The sequence below is a fragment of the Capra hircus genome, chromosome 19 (genome assembly GCF_001704415.2).
Source record: "Capra hircus breed San Clemente chromosome 19, ASM170441v1, whole genome shotgun sequence".
In the NCBI taxonomy this organism is placed as follows: Eukaryota; Metazoa; Chordata; class Mammalia; order Artiodactyla; family Bovidae; genus Capra; species Capra hircus.
In genome coordinates, this window is record NC_030826.1 from 30,333,932 (window position 1) to 30,349,967 (window position 16,036).

At 47.2% G+C, this 16,036-nt stretch overlaps 1 protein-coding gene across 1 annotated transcript in view; it reads left to right on the forward strand.

Annotated features, from left to right (window-relative positions):
- DNAH9 (dynein axonemal heavy chain 9) overlaps window positions 1-15,978 on the forward strand; it is a 286,432-nt gene extending 270,454 nt beyond the window's left edge. Inside the window, exons 67-69 of the mRNA XM_018064667.1 lie at window positions 3,508-3,690; window positions 12,276-12,665; window positions 15,090-15,978. Coding sequence (XP_017920156.1) covers window positions 3,508-3,690; window positions 12,276-12,665; window positions 15,090-15,317 — 801 coding nt within the window. The 3' untranslated portion in view covers window positions 15,318-15,978. The remainder of the gene's footprint in view (window positions 1-3,507; window positions 3,691-12,275; window positions 12,666-15,089) is intronic.

Sequence of the window (16,036 nt, forward strand, 5' to 3'; positions counted from 1 at the left end):
TGCTATTAAGCATAGCACTTCCTGAAACTAAAGGAAGATGGAGGAGAATTCTTGGGCAGAAGAGCAGAGGAGGCTGTGGCGTGGGTTTAGGGTGACCAGAGGCAACCTGGGAGCTCTGTTCCTGATGAGGGCTGAGCAGAGGGCAGAAAAGGAAGGAGCTCAAAGTGAACCTCACCTGTGATGCTTCTCAGGACGAGGCAACTCAGTTTCCAAAGGTCGCCTCTCCTTCACCCCGCCTCCCCTCTGCAGTCCTGCCTGGTTTCCCTTAGTTAGAGATTCTCTGGTACTAGGAAGATTATGGATTAAGAAACCCAGAGCTATCAAACATTTTGGCTCCAAAGACTGATTTCAGGAAAACAAACTGACTGATAGTAAAGGAGCTGGATATTTGTTTAAAGGTATCGAGTGATGTCATTAAAATGACTCAAATGTTAATATGCCTCAGAATGAGCTGGGGAGCTTTGGAGAGATTCTCAGGTCTAGGGTGACGCCCAGGAATGTGCAGCCTTGCAATGGTGATGCTGGTGAACCTACTTGGAGAAAGCTGCTCTAAATCCTGCAACTCAGCCTGTTTGACCTTTTGATGCATAGGGTATAACTCGAGAAGCAAAGGAAGATAAGAAATCTTATGTGGCCCAGAACTCAAACCACCTAGTATCAAAAGTGTTCCTAGCTGCACCACAATAAAGAGTGGCCTCCACTCACCACAACTGGGGAAAGCCTGAATGCAGGAACACAGACCCAGCGCAGCCAAAATATAAATAAATATAATTAATTAATTAATTTTGAAAAGTTCCTAGCTTTTTTAAAAATGAAAAGACCAGGACTATATAAGTAATAGGCTTCGGGTTCTTCAGGCAGCGTTCAAATAAGTCTCTAGTTCTTGTCATTTCCTTATCCCCTTCTTCTAAACACTTCAAGAAACAGTGTGTGTGTGTGTGTGTGTGTGTGTGTGTGTGTGTGTGTTTGAGACAGAGAGATGAATGAACTATGATCACTTGCCAGACTAGAAGAACCCATTTGCAACACAGCTATCAGGAAGTATGCAGATTTTTACTAACACACAGAGTTCTAATCTATGAAAGGAAAAGAAGGAGAGAGAAGAGAGAAAGGGGGAAAAGGACACAAAAGAAATTCACGTGATAATACAAATGGCCAATAAAAATAATAAAATATTCTCAACATCACTTGTAACTAAATGAAGTTAAGTGAAATTTGAGGATATCCAGCGGCAACAGCATAAGAAAGCAGGCACACTCGTGTCTGTTATACAGGTTTACATTACAAAACAATTTGACAACGGCCACTCAAGTTTTAAAAGTTCATATGTGTTTCTTATAATTCTATCCCTTGGATTTCAACGAGCGGAAACACTCAAAAGGGCACAGATTTTATGACAGATATCTTTATTGCAGAGTTGTTTATCGTAGTAGAAATGATAAACAAGCAAACCAAATATCCATCAGTGGAGAAATGACTCAATAAATTATTTTGGCACATGCCAAAACAGTGAAATAATATATACTATTAAAAAAAAAAAACACAAGGGAAATCCATATGTACTAACAAGGGAACGTGTTCAAGATCTATTCATAGGTGAAAAAAGCAAGCTGAGGGAATTCCCTGGTGTCCGGGGGTTAAAACTCTGATCTTCCACTGCAGGGGGGCTGGGATTGATTCCCTAGTAGAGAAACTAACAGCCTGTAGGCCATGAAGAGCAGCCAAAGGAAACAAAAACAACAGGCTGAGAAAGCTATGTGTATTATGATTCCACCAGTGATTGATAGAGAAAGAAGTGGAGAGGGAGGGAGAGGAAGGGATGGAGGAAAGAGGTGAGGCAGGAAGGAAGGTGTGAGGGACATGCAAATATGGAGACGGGCGGGTGGATGGGCGGGTGGATGGTGGGTGATGGATGGGTGGACGGACGGATGGACGGATGGATGGGGGTGATGGATAGATAGAGTTATATGCATTGAAGAACATCTGCAGAAATTATAAACAGATAATTCACAGTGGGTTTTCTTTCCCCCTTTGAGGGAAAATTTTGCTTTTAATGTCAGATTAAATATTTAAATATGTAGCATTTAGATTTTCACGATAAGCATTTATGATCAGAGGCGTTTGCTTGCAGAAATGAGGTAGACCGCAACCCTGGGCACCCTCTGCTCCCGTCTGAAGGGTCCTCTTTGTGTCTGTGGATCCGCTCCCTCCTCAGGCTGGCTCTCCAAATCCTCTACCACCTGATCAGTGATAGAGAGAACTCTGTGTCCCCACCTTCACCGTGTTTTGAAACAGTTAACTACAGACTGTCTTTCCCTTTCTTTGTGAATAATGTCCAAATGGCAGCTCGCTGATACAGGGCTGTTTCTTCCAATTCAGCTCCGCAGACAGAGGTGTGATGTAGTTTTAGCCATCTGTCTTCTGGTCCAGCAGCAGCTTCCAGGTACCATTAAAATTCCATCCCAGTTTTCGCCATGACAGCACCAGAGACCCATCTGTGAGACGGCAATGAGTCTTTACCTTTCCTTTTTCTAACGTCAGCTCTTTTCCTAGAGAATGTGTTGTGTTAACAAAACAAGGCAAAGTGGATATTAATAATCATGTAGATATATAGAGTTCTTTCTAGCTTTCAGATGCTGCCACATTCATCAGACCTCTTTTGGTTTTGATCTCTTCACCAGCCCTGGGAGTTGGTGGGGGAGAAAGACACTGTGGAAATTTTTATAGATGAGAAAATGGAGGTCTAAATGACTTGCTTAAATTCAGATGGGTAATACACAACGGCAGTGCGTTAGCTCAGTCAGGGTTCTCTGTTTGTGAAGAACAGAGACCAATTTGGCTGAAACAGACAAGAAATAGCTCATATCGAAGAAATCTACCCAAGAAAGAACAGAAACCACAGTGACGCCGGGTCCCTCGGGGAAGAAGGGTGGACCATCCTTTCAGAGCGCTTCCCTCCGCCTTTCTGCACCTGAATCCTGGCTTGAGGTTCAATTCTCACACTTCTGGAAAACATCATCTGATTGGCCCACTTGAGTCATGGGAGGGCTGGGCATGGGGAAAAGGTGATTTCACAAAAGGAGACGCGGCCCTGTTACAAGAAGAGGGGGATGAGATGAAGGAGCCAGAACGGCATTCACCACACACGGCCACCCGCTCACCCGACTCTGGGCTGGCACTGGCTCCCTCGCCCCTTCTCTCTACCCCCCAGCGCCCTCCTCCCTGCCCCTGCCAGCCACACGTTCTATTAAACCTGCACTTTCTCATTTTTTTTGTCTGCTGACAGAGCTCCTAGGCCTACTTCAAAATGGCAGACTCAGCCTCCCAGTGTGTGTGTGAGTCGCTCCATCAAGTCTGACTCTTTGGCGACCCCATGGACTTGTAGCCCACCAGGCTCCTCTGTCTGTGGGATTCTCCAGGCAAGAACCCTGGAGTGGGTTGCCACGTCCTCCTTCAAGGGAGAAGCTGGAGCCTCATCCTAACCACGTGTTTCCCGTTCTGGGGCAGGTCAAGGTGGTCCTGGAGGAAATACTGGAGCGGGTGACAGATGAGTTTAACCTCCCAGAGCTGATGGCCAGGGCGGAGGAGCGCACCCCCTACGTGGCCGTGACGCTCCAGGAGTGCGAGCGGATGAACGTGCTCACCAGACTGATGCAGCGCTCCTTGCGGGAGCTGGACCTTGGACTAAAGGTGGGTGAGACCAGGCTGGGGACGGGGCTCCGGGGGGCTGGAGCGCAGCAGTCACAGCAGCCTCACCACCCAGGACGGTGCCCCTCCTAGAAACGGAGTGTGCCCGGGCCGCAGGGGCTGTTGAGACAGGCTCCGGAGCCGGAAACTGGGCAGGTGGACTGAGCCCACGCGCTCTGAGCTCCGGGCAGAAGAGGAGTCGACACCCAGTGTCTTCTGCTGACGTGGGTGGCATTGCTTTCCCAGGAGGGAGAAGTGTGTGTGCTGCTGCATTGAAACACAGGTCTAGACATCCCGGACCACCTCCCCGCTCTCCCGCGTCCTTAGTGTGTGACCTCAGAGCGACTTAAGCCCCGCCCCGTCCCAGTTCCTTTACCCGTAAAACAGGACGAGTGGTCCTGCCTCAGGGGGCTTTGGGAAGGACTCAATAAATCTATTTGCATGGGTTTCCCGGTGGCTCAGTGATAAGGAATCTCCCTGCCAATGCAGGAGATGCGATTCCATCCCTGGGTAGGCAGATCCTACCTGGAGGAGAGCAGGGCAACCCACTCCAGTATAATTGCCTGGAGAATTCCTAGGTACAGAGGAGCCTGGCGGGCTATCGTCCATGGAGTTGGTTGCAAAGAGTCAGACACGACTAAGTGACTAAATAATAACAACATAGAATGTTGTAGAACAGTGCCTACCTGTGGCAAGCACCCAGAAGTGTAGGTACATACAAATAAGGTCCATTCCAAGAGCGCATTTATAAGTCCACTTGGCTCATAAACCCAACAAAGTTAGCCTAGGTACCCAACTAACACAAACGGCTATATAGCCCTGTACTGTAATAGGTTTATAATACTTTTCACACCAATAATACATAAAAGCAAACACAAAAAATAAAACATCTTTAATCTTACCTCACAGTACCTTGAAAAGTACAGTTGTCCAGCACAACAGCTGGCACACAGGGCTGGTATCAAGTGAACAGGCAGGAAAAGTTACTGATGGAGGGAGAGAAGGAAGGAGATGGTAGAGCTGAAGGGTTGTCAGCAGTAGGCGATGGAGGGCAAGCTGTAATGTCACTCATGCCTGACGTGGATGGATGCCTGACACTGGCATCTTTGAAAGTTCACAACTTGAAGGTTCATATGTAGGGGACTTACTGTATTATTACTGCCACATCAGGGGAAGGCCTTCGTTGGCAGGACTGATGCTGAAGCTGAAGCTCCAATACTTTGGCCACCTGATGTGAAGAGCCGACTCATAGGAAAAGACCCTGATACTGGGGAAAATTGAGGGCAGGAGGAGAAGAGGGCAACAGGAGTAGATGGTTGAATGGCATTGCCTACTCAATGGACATGAGTTTGAGCAAACTCTGGGAGATAGTGAAGGACAGGGAAACTTGGCTTGCTGCAATCCACAGGGCCACAAGGAGTCAGACGTGACTTAGCAACTGAACAACAACAATGATCAGAGGAAAGGAAAGAATTTTAATCTTTTGCAACCTCATGGTTATGTGAAACGTCCAAGATGCTACACAAGCTCTGAGCAATGAGAGAATCCGTTATTTATACCACCAGTTATTAAGCACATCTACTTCATTCACCATCAGAAAATTCCATCAAGTGCCCAGCACAAAGCCTATTGGAAAAGCCCTGTTCAAACCATTCAGCTGGACAACAGGCAAGTGAGAGGGCCTGCTGCCATTTAGGAGCTGAGGAAGGCAGCTACTGTCAGTTTACAATGGCACACTTATTAAAAGAGTTGTATCTCCAGGCAGAGGGAAAGGATGAACCCAGTTTCATAGCTGGAGGTGGAAGCTCAATCCAGCCCTGAACATCCAGGGCTGTGATACGCTGCTGCCCTCGCATCCTACCTGGGGGAGAGCATGGCAACCCACTCCAGTATAATTGCCTGGAGAATCCCCATGTACAGAGGAGCCTGGCGGATTATATGACCACCGTTATATGACCACCGTCAGGCATGTAGAGGACACGCAGCCATGAGTGTCTTCACATGTAGTCACATAGAAACTGTGAAATAGCCTGAGAAACCTGAGTGCGTTTTTTTTTTTTTTTCATCTGTTAATTTGCCTTCTGCCCCAATGTGGACAGACGGAAATAAAGAGAAAAGAGGGATGGGAAGAGATGCTGAAGATTGATGTTGCTCCATAATGTTTTACAATTACACACCAGCTTGCATCCTGTATCAAAGGAAATACAGAATTTCACAGAACAACCTCAAATGTAAATAAGGACCTTGGCTGTCATTTTATGTGCCTCGGTTCCTGAGATACGCAGGTTGATATTAGTAACTATCTTGAGTTGGTTTGTTACAATCTTAGTTTATTGAATCCATGCAGTTTGGTGCAGTCTGTTTACCCATCCAGCTTCTAATTCACTCTCTCATTTTTCTTCCAAGAGCTTTTGCTGGGGTTTGGTGTCATGAATTTCAGCGTGTGCCTGGGTGAGGATGAAGGCGGTGGGGAGGGAGTTGCTCTTTTCTTCCAGTCTAGCTTGAGAAGGCTGGTGGACAGGCAGCCTTGGCTCTCACTTCAGCCTGGAGGAGGCAGTGGAGACTGATGGGAACCTTCCTCTCCAGATGGACAGTCTGGTGGGAAAAGAAACACAGAAAATGATCACAGTACCAGGCATGACTGATTGCAGTGAGGTGGGAGGAAAAGGAAAGAGACAAGTGTGGGGGAGGAGAAGTGGCATCCAGGGGGCTTTGGAGGAAGGGTAGAATTATGACAGCTGATGATAAGAAGAATCTGCTGAGTAGCCCTAAGCCTGTTCTAAGGGTTAACTTGCTTTGGCTGGAGCAGAGAGTCTACTCAGATGAGTAATTATGATAAACTTCAAAAGGAAGAAAAGAGCAACTCCTTTGCTACCCAAAAGGTACTAGCTGAACTGAGAGGCATAGCACTCAACCCCCTGAGAACTGTGGGAACCCCACAGCACACAGCATGCAGAGGTCTGCCATCCACAGCCATGTTCCCACAGAGAGGAATTCAGGGAAGAGTCGACATCTGGCTCTCAGCCTTTCACAGTGAAGAGCCAGGTCCTGTGACTATACCAGAGCTGATTGGCCAAAGGTACTGACTCATATTAACCAAACGCACAAAAGCCTGATGTACGAAACAGTCAACTATCACTTTATTCCTCTACAATCAACTAGGTTGTAACTCTCAAAGAATCTGCTGATGGCAACTTGCCCAGAAAATCTCTGCATATGTAAGAAAACCACAGGAGAAGCTAAATTCTTATGCACTGTCCAGGATAGTGAGCTTCTCTGGTGGCTCAGATGGTAAAGAATCTGCTTGCCAAGGCAGGAGACCCAGGTTCGGTTCCTGGGCTGGGAAGATCCCCTGGAGATGGGAATGGCAACCCACTCCAGTATTCTTGCCTGGAGAATCCCCATGGACAGAGGAGTCTGGCAGGCTACAGTCCATGGGGTCGCAAAGAATCTGACATGATTGAGCAACTAAGCACACGCCTTCAGGATGGTAGCCACCAATGACAGGTGAGCACTTGAAATGTCCATACCCAGATGTGCTATAAGTGTCAGTTACATGCCAGATTTCAGAGATAATAGGGAAAAAAAGGGGAAATACCCTATTAACAATTTTATATTGATTGCATATTAGAATATTTGACACATATATATATCACATTCAGTAACATTATGAAAATTAAGTTCACCTCTTTTAAATTTTTTAAAGTGGCTACCATAAAATGTAAAATTACACACATGTAATATTTTGAATTTTTAAAATATTTTTAACTTATTTAGCTGCATCCAGTCTTAGTTGCAGCACACAGGACCTTTGTTGCCTCATGCAGGGTTAGTGGCTCCAAGGCATCTGGGATATTAGTTCCCCAAGCGGGGATCGAAACTGCATCCCCTGCTTTGCCAGGCAGATTCTACACCACTGGACCAGGAGGAAAGTCCCAATTTTGTGAATTTTAAATGTAAAATTACCCATTCAAATGGGTATAACTGTCAGTTATGTAACTGACACTTATGTAACACAATGTAACTTGTGCTACATTTCATTTGGGTCATGCTGTCTTAGATGGAGCCCTGGCCAGTCCAGTGTCTGGGACTGGGGAGCTGTTTTTTATTATCCAGATGTTTGATGGCATCAAACATTTCCCCCCTCGCCCCCTGCACCCCCTCCCCCAACTATGCTTCAGTGGCTAATGCCCCTCCTGACTGACAGATTCTGTTTTTCTAAACATGTGAAAGATATTCAGACTTACAGCCCAGCTCAACGACTTAAGGGATTGCTCTGGCACTTTACTTTCGTCCATTGTATGTTGACTTAATAGTTCAGCTCTTGCTCTGGCCATTTAGTGACTGATGGTCACCACCACGCAGGCAGCTTCCCTGGCCCACATGCCTGCTAGAGTGCATGGATGGACCAGCTGCTGTCCCCAGACTGGCTGGGGTGGAACCCACGTAATTCCCCATCTTCCCTCCCCGTCTCATCACCCCCTGCATCTCATACGAATGACAGCTGGTTGCTAAGACCATCTTCGTAGGGAAGGAAAGGAGGACCAAGGCTGACCTTTAGGTCAGGGGGCAGCCTGTAGCCCCTGGAGAAGGGCATGTGTGGGCATTGCTAATGCCGTGGTGTGGACACTGGCCACATGCTTGTGAGCCCAGAGCACAGGTCACTTTCCACCCACAAGAAGGGACCGTTTCTGGCCGTCCAGAGGCCTTCAGTTTGGACTGGAACCTGTGACTCTGCACTCTCCACAAGCTTCCTCACTTAAAGCGATGAAGGCTTAGAGGGAAAATCACGTTTTTATTTTTGTTGTTGTTCAGTCATGTCCAACTCTTTGTGACCCCATGGACTGCAGTACACCAGGCTTCCCTGTCCTTCTCTATCTCCAGGGTTTGCTCAAATTCATGTCCATTGAGTCAGTGATGCCATGCAACCATCACATCATCCTCTGTTGCCCCCTTCTCCTGATATCAAAGAAAGACTGAAAACATTTATTTACAGGGACAAGAAAAAGTGCTTAAGGCCACATCCAGGTAGCCTTTGTACCTGTGATAAAGTACCCCCCAGTCTTCAGTTCTCCCCAGTTTCCCTGCAGTGTAGACATGGAACATGCCAATCACAGGACCCAAAGTATGGCGTCTTTTTAAGGATTTAGTGTTTCCTTTGTACGTTTTCTTTCCGTTGACTCTTGACCTATGAGCAAATAAGCGTTCAGTCTGTGTTCCACGCGACCCAGGCAGGAGGAGTTTGAGGATGTCGAGGTGAACAGATGGAAGCAGATTTCTCTATGTAGGTAGCTGGAATCTTCACGAAAGTCTTCCTTACCCGTCATTTGGCCCCAGAGACTTCCTGTGTGCGGCCACCCCTGCGCCCAGCCCCAGCCTCTACCACTCTGGCCATGCCTGAGGGGGCTAATTTTCTTTGTCCACCTTTCAGGAAGTGCTGTCCCAGAGTCTGTAGGTTTATTTCTCTTCTTCTAAGAAAGGGATTTGAGTTACACTGCACTAATTTAGTGCAGGACTCTCTGGGTTCTTCTCGACCCCTCCTCTGGAAATGAGTTGTTTCTACTTCCACTCGAGGTCGTGAGCAGATCTGAGTTCAGAACCCTAACCACCAGATGAATGCCTTCTTCTTTTCCTAAATTGTTCCTGTTTCACTCTCAAACGAGCAGAACCTAAGAGGTGACACCTTCCTTAAGGCTCCATCACTTGCACGTTCAATTAGTAAATGCGAACTCGCTGTCAGAATAACTTACAAGCAGATGTGGGAAATTTTTAAGAAAGCCAAGTTACACGTTTTGTACTTCCCTGCTGTCAAAACGACCTTAGATTTCTGAAGAGTGTTAAAAATTAAGTATTGTGTACATATTTTTTATTATGACTTCATTTTTTAGAGCAGTTTTAGGTTCACAACAAAATTGAACAGAAGGTACAGAGTGTTCCCATTTACTCCACCCCCCCATGCCCACCCCCCACCATGCACAGCCTCCCCACCATCAGCATCCCCACCAGAGTGGTCTGTTAGTTACAGCTAAATCCACACTTCCATCACAATCCTCAGAGTCACCTATGGTTTTTCTTAGGATTCACTCTTGGTGTTGTACATTCTATGGATTTGGAGAAATGGATAATGACATGGGGGCTTCCCATGGTTACTGGTGGCTCAGTGGTAAATCCACCCGCCAATGCAGGAGACACAGGAGATGCAGGTTTGATCCCTGTGTCTGGAAGATCCCCTGGAGAAGGAAATGGCAACCCACTCCCGTATTCTTGCCTGGGAAATCCCATGGACAAAGGAGCCTGGCAGGCTACAGTCCATGGGGTCGCAAAGAGTTGGACGTGACTCAGCAACTGAACAACAACATGATGACGTGACCCACCGTTACAGGGTCTTACAGAAGAGTCTCACTGCCCTAATATTGCAGTTACTTTATTCTTAAGCACATGACTTCTTCTTACAACACATATCAGAGAAATGAAGGTTTACAGGACCTCAGTTTTCAGCAGTGGCACATCTCTGTGTGAGACATGGTCACACAGAGTTAAGGGGTTGAATTGGCTAGAGGAGATAACCAGGCAACAAAGGACTTCTCTGTACCAGCAAATGACAGTGGCTGGCAGAGTCTAGGGCTCCATCTGAGTTCATCTCTACCAGTCTGTCTACCACAGCCCTCAGAGACGTGCCAGAGGACTGGGACATTTTCATCCTAGTTTTTCCAGTAGTGCTGACCCAGTTTTGTCAGGTTATGTTGTAGGATGAACCCAGGGTGGGAGACCTTACCTTCCCATCGACTCATAACAGCATTCACAAGTACAACATACTTCCACAGATGCACCCAGACTCAAGAGAACCCACAACACTGTGGTGGAGAAGCAAATGTATTTGGTGTATTATTTATAAGAGCACTTTATGTCAGTGTATTGGCCATTGAAAACTTAAAATTTTTATTTTAAAAGGAAAAGTAAATACATCCTGTATCTTTTTTTCTTTTAAGTCTATTGGACTTTATTTTTTTAATGAATCCTGGTTTGTCTATGTATCTTTTTATGTACAGTTTAACAAGCATGTACTCTTATATGTCCATAAACAGGTTTTATTAAAACCGCAACATACAGGATTTTTAACACAACCCTGACAAAAACATACACAGTACAGTTTAATTAGCACACAGAAAACTAGGCCTTTCTGTTTAGAACAGTGCTATCCAATAGAACGCTCTGTGATGATGGGAATATTCCATGTTCGTGCTAATAAGGGCACACGTGACTGCTGAGGACATGAACTTCCACGAAGGAACTGATATTTAATTTTATAGTTCTAAGTCATGCATGCATGCTCAGTCACTAAGTCGTGTCCAACTCTTTGTGACCCCATGGACTGTAGCCACCAGGCTCCTCTGTCCATGGGATTTCCCAGGCAGGAATACTGGATGGGTTGCCATTTCCTCCTCCAGGGAATCTTTCTGACCCAGGAATCAAACCCACATCTCCTACATGGGCAGGAGGATTCTTTACCACTGAGTCACCTGGGAAGCCTCAATTTTAAGTCACTTGTGCTTAAATAGCTTCATAATACTGATGGTCGTCATATCAGACATGGAAGGCCTTGTTGGGTACCCTATTTCCTGTGCAGAAACCACTGAAGTAGAGATGACACCTTCAAGAAACTGTAGATCCTTGGCATAACTAAGGTTACAAAGTTTAAAGACGGTTTTCAATGCCAATCTTCCGTCACAAATTTCATTCAGCAATTTCAAGAGGGTCCCTAAAAGTTGGCTATGTCTCTAATAGCTTGGTTTCTGAAGGAAATTCTTGATTTGGGGGAATATAGATCCTCTTGGCTTTGGCTTCTTGCATTTCATGGAAGGAGCTCAGTGGGACACTCAGGTAGACCCTGGGGTGGGGGGTGCAAAGTGCCGCACCTGCAGGCTGATTTCACACACATTGCCCCCTGCCCTCTGGCTGTTTGTCTTCAGGGAGAGCTGACGGTGACCAGCGACATGGAGAGCTTACAGAACGCCCTGTACCTGGACACAGTGCCAGAGTCCTGGGCCAGCAGAGGCTGCTGCAGAGGCTGGAGGAGAACAGAGGAGCCCAAACTTTAGGGTCGGGTGGAATCAGTATGGGCTTCCCCGGTGGTTCAGTGCTAAAGAATCTGCCTGCCAATGCAAGAGACACAGGTTTGATCTGGGTCTGGAAGATCCCCTAGAGAAGGAAACGGCAACCCACTCCAGTATTCTTGACTGGACAATTCCATGGACAGAGGAGCCTGGCAGCTTGCAGTCCATGGGGTCACAAAGATTCGAACTCAAGTGAGCAACTGAATCAGTGTGGAACCCACAGGTAGTTTTAGGTCCAGAGGGAACCTAAACTACTGTCAGTGGATAGGTGTGGACTCTGATATCACTGGAGCAGGGAAAGTTTTAAAGGACTAGCCTCTATGAGACAAACCTACAAACCAAGTGCTAGACAGGGACCAGCGTTGGGTCGCCCACCTCTGCAGTCATCTCCTGTCTTCCCCAGCATCCCCAAGGCCAGCTGTTCCCAGGGACCTGCCACCCCTCACCTTTTCCCCTCTGGCTGTTTGTCTTCAGGGAGAGCTGACCATGACCAGCGACATGGAGAGCTTACAGAATGCCCTGTACCTGGACACGGTGCCAGAGTCCTGGGCCAGACGAGCCTACCCCTCCACGGCAGGCCTGGCAGCCTGGTTTATGGACCTGCTTAACCGGATCAAGGAGCTGGAGGCCTGGACAGGCGACTTTGCCATGCCCTCGACTGTGTGGCTGGCGGGCTTCTTCAACCCCCAGTCCTTCCTGACGGCCATCATGCAGTCCACAGCCCGCCGGAACGAGTGGCCTCTGGACCAGATGGCCCTGCAGTGTGATGTGACGAAGAAGAACAGGGAGGAGTTCAGGAATCCCCCCCGGGAAGGGGCCTATGTACATGGCCTCTTCATGGAAGGCGCTCGCTGGGACATCCAGGTAGACCCCGAGTTGGGGGTGGAGGGGCAAAGGGCATTACCTGTAGGCTGATTACACACACATCGCCCCCTCCCATAAAGTCCAGTTGCTAAAAGGGGTGCCCTGGAGACTTCTGTCCTGGATAACCTCTCCTTGAGGCTGTCAGCTCATTTCCCTGCAGCCACAGTTTGAAAGCATCAATTCTTCGGCACTTAGCCTTCTTTATGGTCCAACTCTCACATCCATATGTGACTACTGGAGGAACCATAGCTTTGACTGTATGGACCTTTGTTGGCAAAGTAATGTCTGTTTTTTAATGTGCCATCAAGGTTTGTCATAGCTTTTCTTCCAAGGAACAAGCATCTTTTAATTTCATGGCTGCAGTCACCATCTGCAGTGATTTTGGAGTCCAAAAAAATAAAGTGTATCACTGTTTCCATTATTCCCCATCTATTTGCCATGAAGTGATGGGACCGGATGCCATGATCTTAGTTTTTTGAATGTTGAGTTTTAAGTCAGCTTTTTCACTCTCTTCTTTCACCTTCATCAAGAGACTCTTTAGTTCCTCATTGCTTTCTGCCATTAGGTGTCATCTGCATATCTGAGGTTATTATTGATATTTCTCTCAGCAATCTTGACTCCAGCTTGTGCTTCATTCAGTCGCATTTTGCATGATATAATCTGCGTATAATTTAAATAAGAGGGTGATAATATAGAGCTTCGACATACTCCTTTCCCAATTCTGAACTAGACTGTTGTTCCATGTCCAGTTCTAATTGTTGCTTCTTGACCTGCATATAGTTTTTGCAGGAGGCAAGTAAGGTGATCTTCTGATATTGCCATCTCTTTAAGAATTTTCCACAGTTTGTTGTGATCCGAAGGACTTCCCTGTTGGCTCAGACGGTGAAGTGTCTGTCTATAATGCAGGAGGCCCAGGTTCTATCCCTGGGTCGGGAAGATCCCCTGGAGAAGGAAATGGCAACCCACTCCAGTACTATTGCCTGGGAAACTCCATGGATGGGGGAGCCTGGTAGGCTACAGTCCATGGGATGGCAAAGAGCTGGACACAACTGAGTGACTCCATACAGTCAAAGGTTTTAGTGTAGTCAGTGAAGCAGAAATGGATGTTTTTCTGGAATTCCTTTGCTTTTTCTATGATCCAATGGGTGTTAGCAATTTGATCTCTGGCTCCTCTGCCTTTTGTAAATCTAGCTTGTACACCTGGAAGTTCTCAGTTCACATAATATTGAAGCCTCACTTAGAGGATTTTAACCATTACCTTGCTAGCGTGTGAAATGAGCATAACTGTGTGGTAGTTAGAACATTCTTTGGCATTGCCCTTCTTTGGGATTGGAATGAAAACTGACCTCTTCCAGTCCAACAGACTACCTCCCATTTTTTCATTACCTTGTTTCTGAATAATAATAAAACCAAAAATAACGCCTCAAAGTCTATATCCCACAAAGTGTTGAGCAAAAAGGGAAGGGGAAGGATGTCCAAAATTCCTCTCCTCCGTAAAACAAGGGCATTGGCAAAAAGAAAAGAAAGTGTATATATTAGATAGATGCCAAGTTCTGTCATCAGCATAAGGGGTTCAGGGTCACCTCGACAGAGGCGAGGGATCTGTGAATCTCTCTGGATGATTATCTCCCCCAAGTGTGTTCAGAAGACACTAGCGATGTGGGAGATGGATAGGTTGCAAGAAAAGGGTCCTGTGGTCAAAGTAAGTTTGGGGAACACTGGGATAAATAAAGTGAAACTTTTTTCTTTATTGCCAGGTCTTCTTGTCTTCAGTGTGCATGGTAAAGCTTCAAGTATAGTGTATGCTAATACCGCAAGGCTGTGTGTCTTGCTAACCTGAAGTCCCTAGCACCTAGCATGACATCTGGCAAACAGCTGCAGTCAGCATGCTTTCAAAATGAGTGATAAAATAAAACAGAGATTCAAGCCCTAAAGAGATTCATTTACATATGATATACGACCGCTTTGGGGACTCTGCTTCGAGCAGATATTCAGGCTGAAAACCAGTAGGAATATGTTGTGCATCCCCTCCAGTGCATGGGCTTCCCCTGTGGCTCAGTGGTGAAGAACCTGCCTGCTAAGGCAGCAGACATAGGAGATAGGGTCGGATCCCTGGGTGGGGAAGATCCCCTGGAGGAGGATGTGGCAATGTGCTCCAGTATTCTTGCCTGGAGAATCGCATGGACAGAGGAGCCTGGTGGGCTGCCATCCATAGCATCACACAGAGTTGGACACAACTGAAGTGACTTAGCACACACCAGTGCACGCCACCTTGGGTTGTTGAGAGAACCTTGCAAGGGGATGAGCCCGGGGGCAGCCTGGCCGTCCTAGTCTTTCTCTCCTGGATCTCCCGACAGGAGTGAGGCTGCCTGTCCAGGCTCAGGGCCTGACCTGAGAAGTGCTCTCTCGAATCCTTGTCCTTAGGCTGGGATCGTCGCCGAGGGGAAACTGAAGGAGCTGACACCACCCCTGCCGGTGATGTTCATCAGGGCCATCCCTGCGGAGAAGCAGGACTGCCGCAGTGTCTACCCCTGTCCTGTGTACAAGACCCGTCAGCGGGGACCCACCTACGTGTGGACTTTGCAGCTGAAGACTAAGGAGAAGCCATCCAAGTGGGTTCTGGCCGGAGTCGCCTTGCTTCTGCAGGTTTAGCTTCCTGCAGAACCCCCGAGGAAGCTAAGTTGGGCTGGAGGCTGCCGGAGGGACCGGTGGGTGAGGGCTAAGACCACAGCCATAGAGAAAGATAAGAAATGGACAGTACTCACAGTTCTGAAGAGCTCCTTTGGGGAACTCGAGAGAAGTGCCTAAAGTGAGGTTGAGCTGGAGGAGTCTGGACCTAGGAACTAGGGTAGAAGAGTTTCCTAACACTGGCCCTTTCCTAATAAAGAGATTTGCTCTTCAACTGTGTTTGGCCCAGGCTCTGAGTGTTGCAGGGTCAGAAGTTATCGTGACAAGCCCGAGAGAAAGAAGCCACAGATCCCTGAGCCCTGACATTGTTACATGACCCCACATCCAGTGCCCTGGTTTCCAGCTAGTCCGTGGGCCAGCAGCCCCAGACTCACCTGTGAGGCAGAATCTGCATTTTAACAAGCACCCCAGGTGATCTATATGCATGTTACTCTGGATCAGGGGGTCACCGGACTTTTTCTGTTAAGGATCAGAGAGCAAATATTTTAGGATTCGCAGGGCATATTGTTGCTGCACAACTGCTTAGCTCTGCCACTGTAACTCCAAAGGAGCCATGGACATACATACATAAGTGGATGTGGCCACATTTCATTAAAACTTCATTTACAAAAACGGGCAGTCAGCCACGTTTTGCTGATCATTGCTCTGGAAGATAAGGGAGGTATGAGTGCAATATTTGGGCT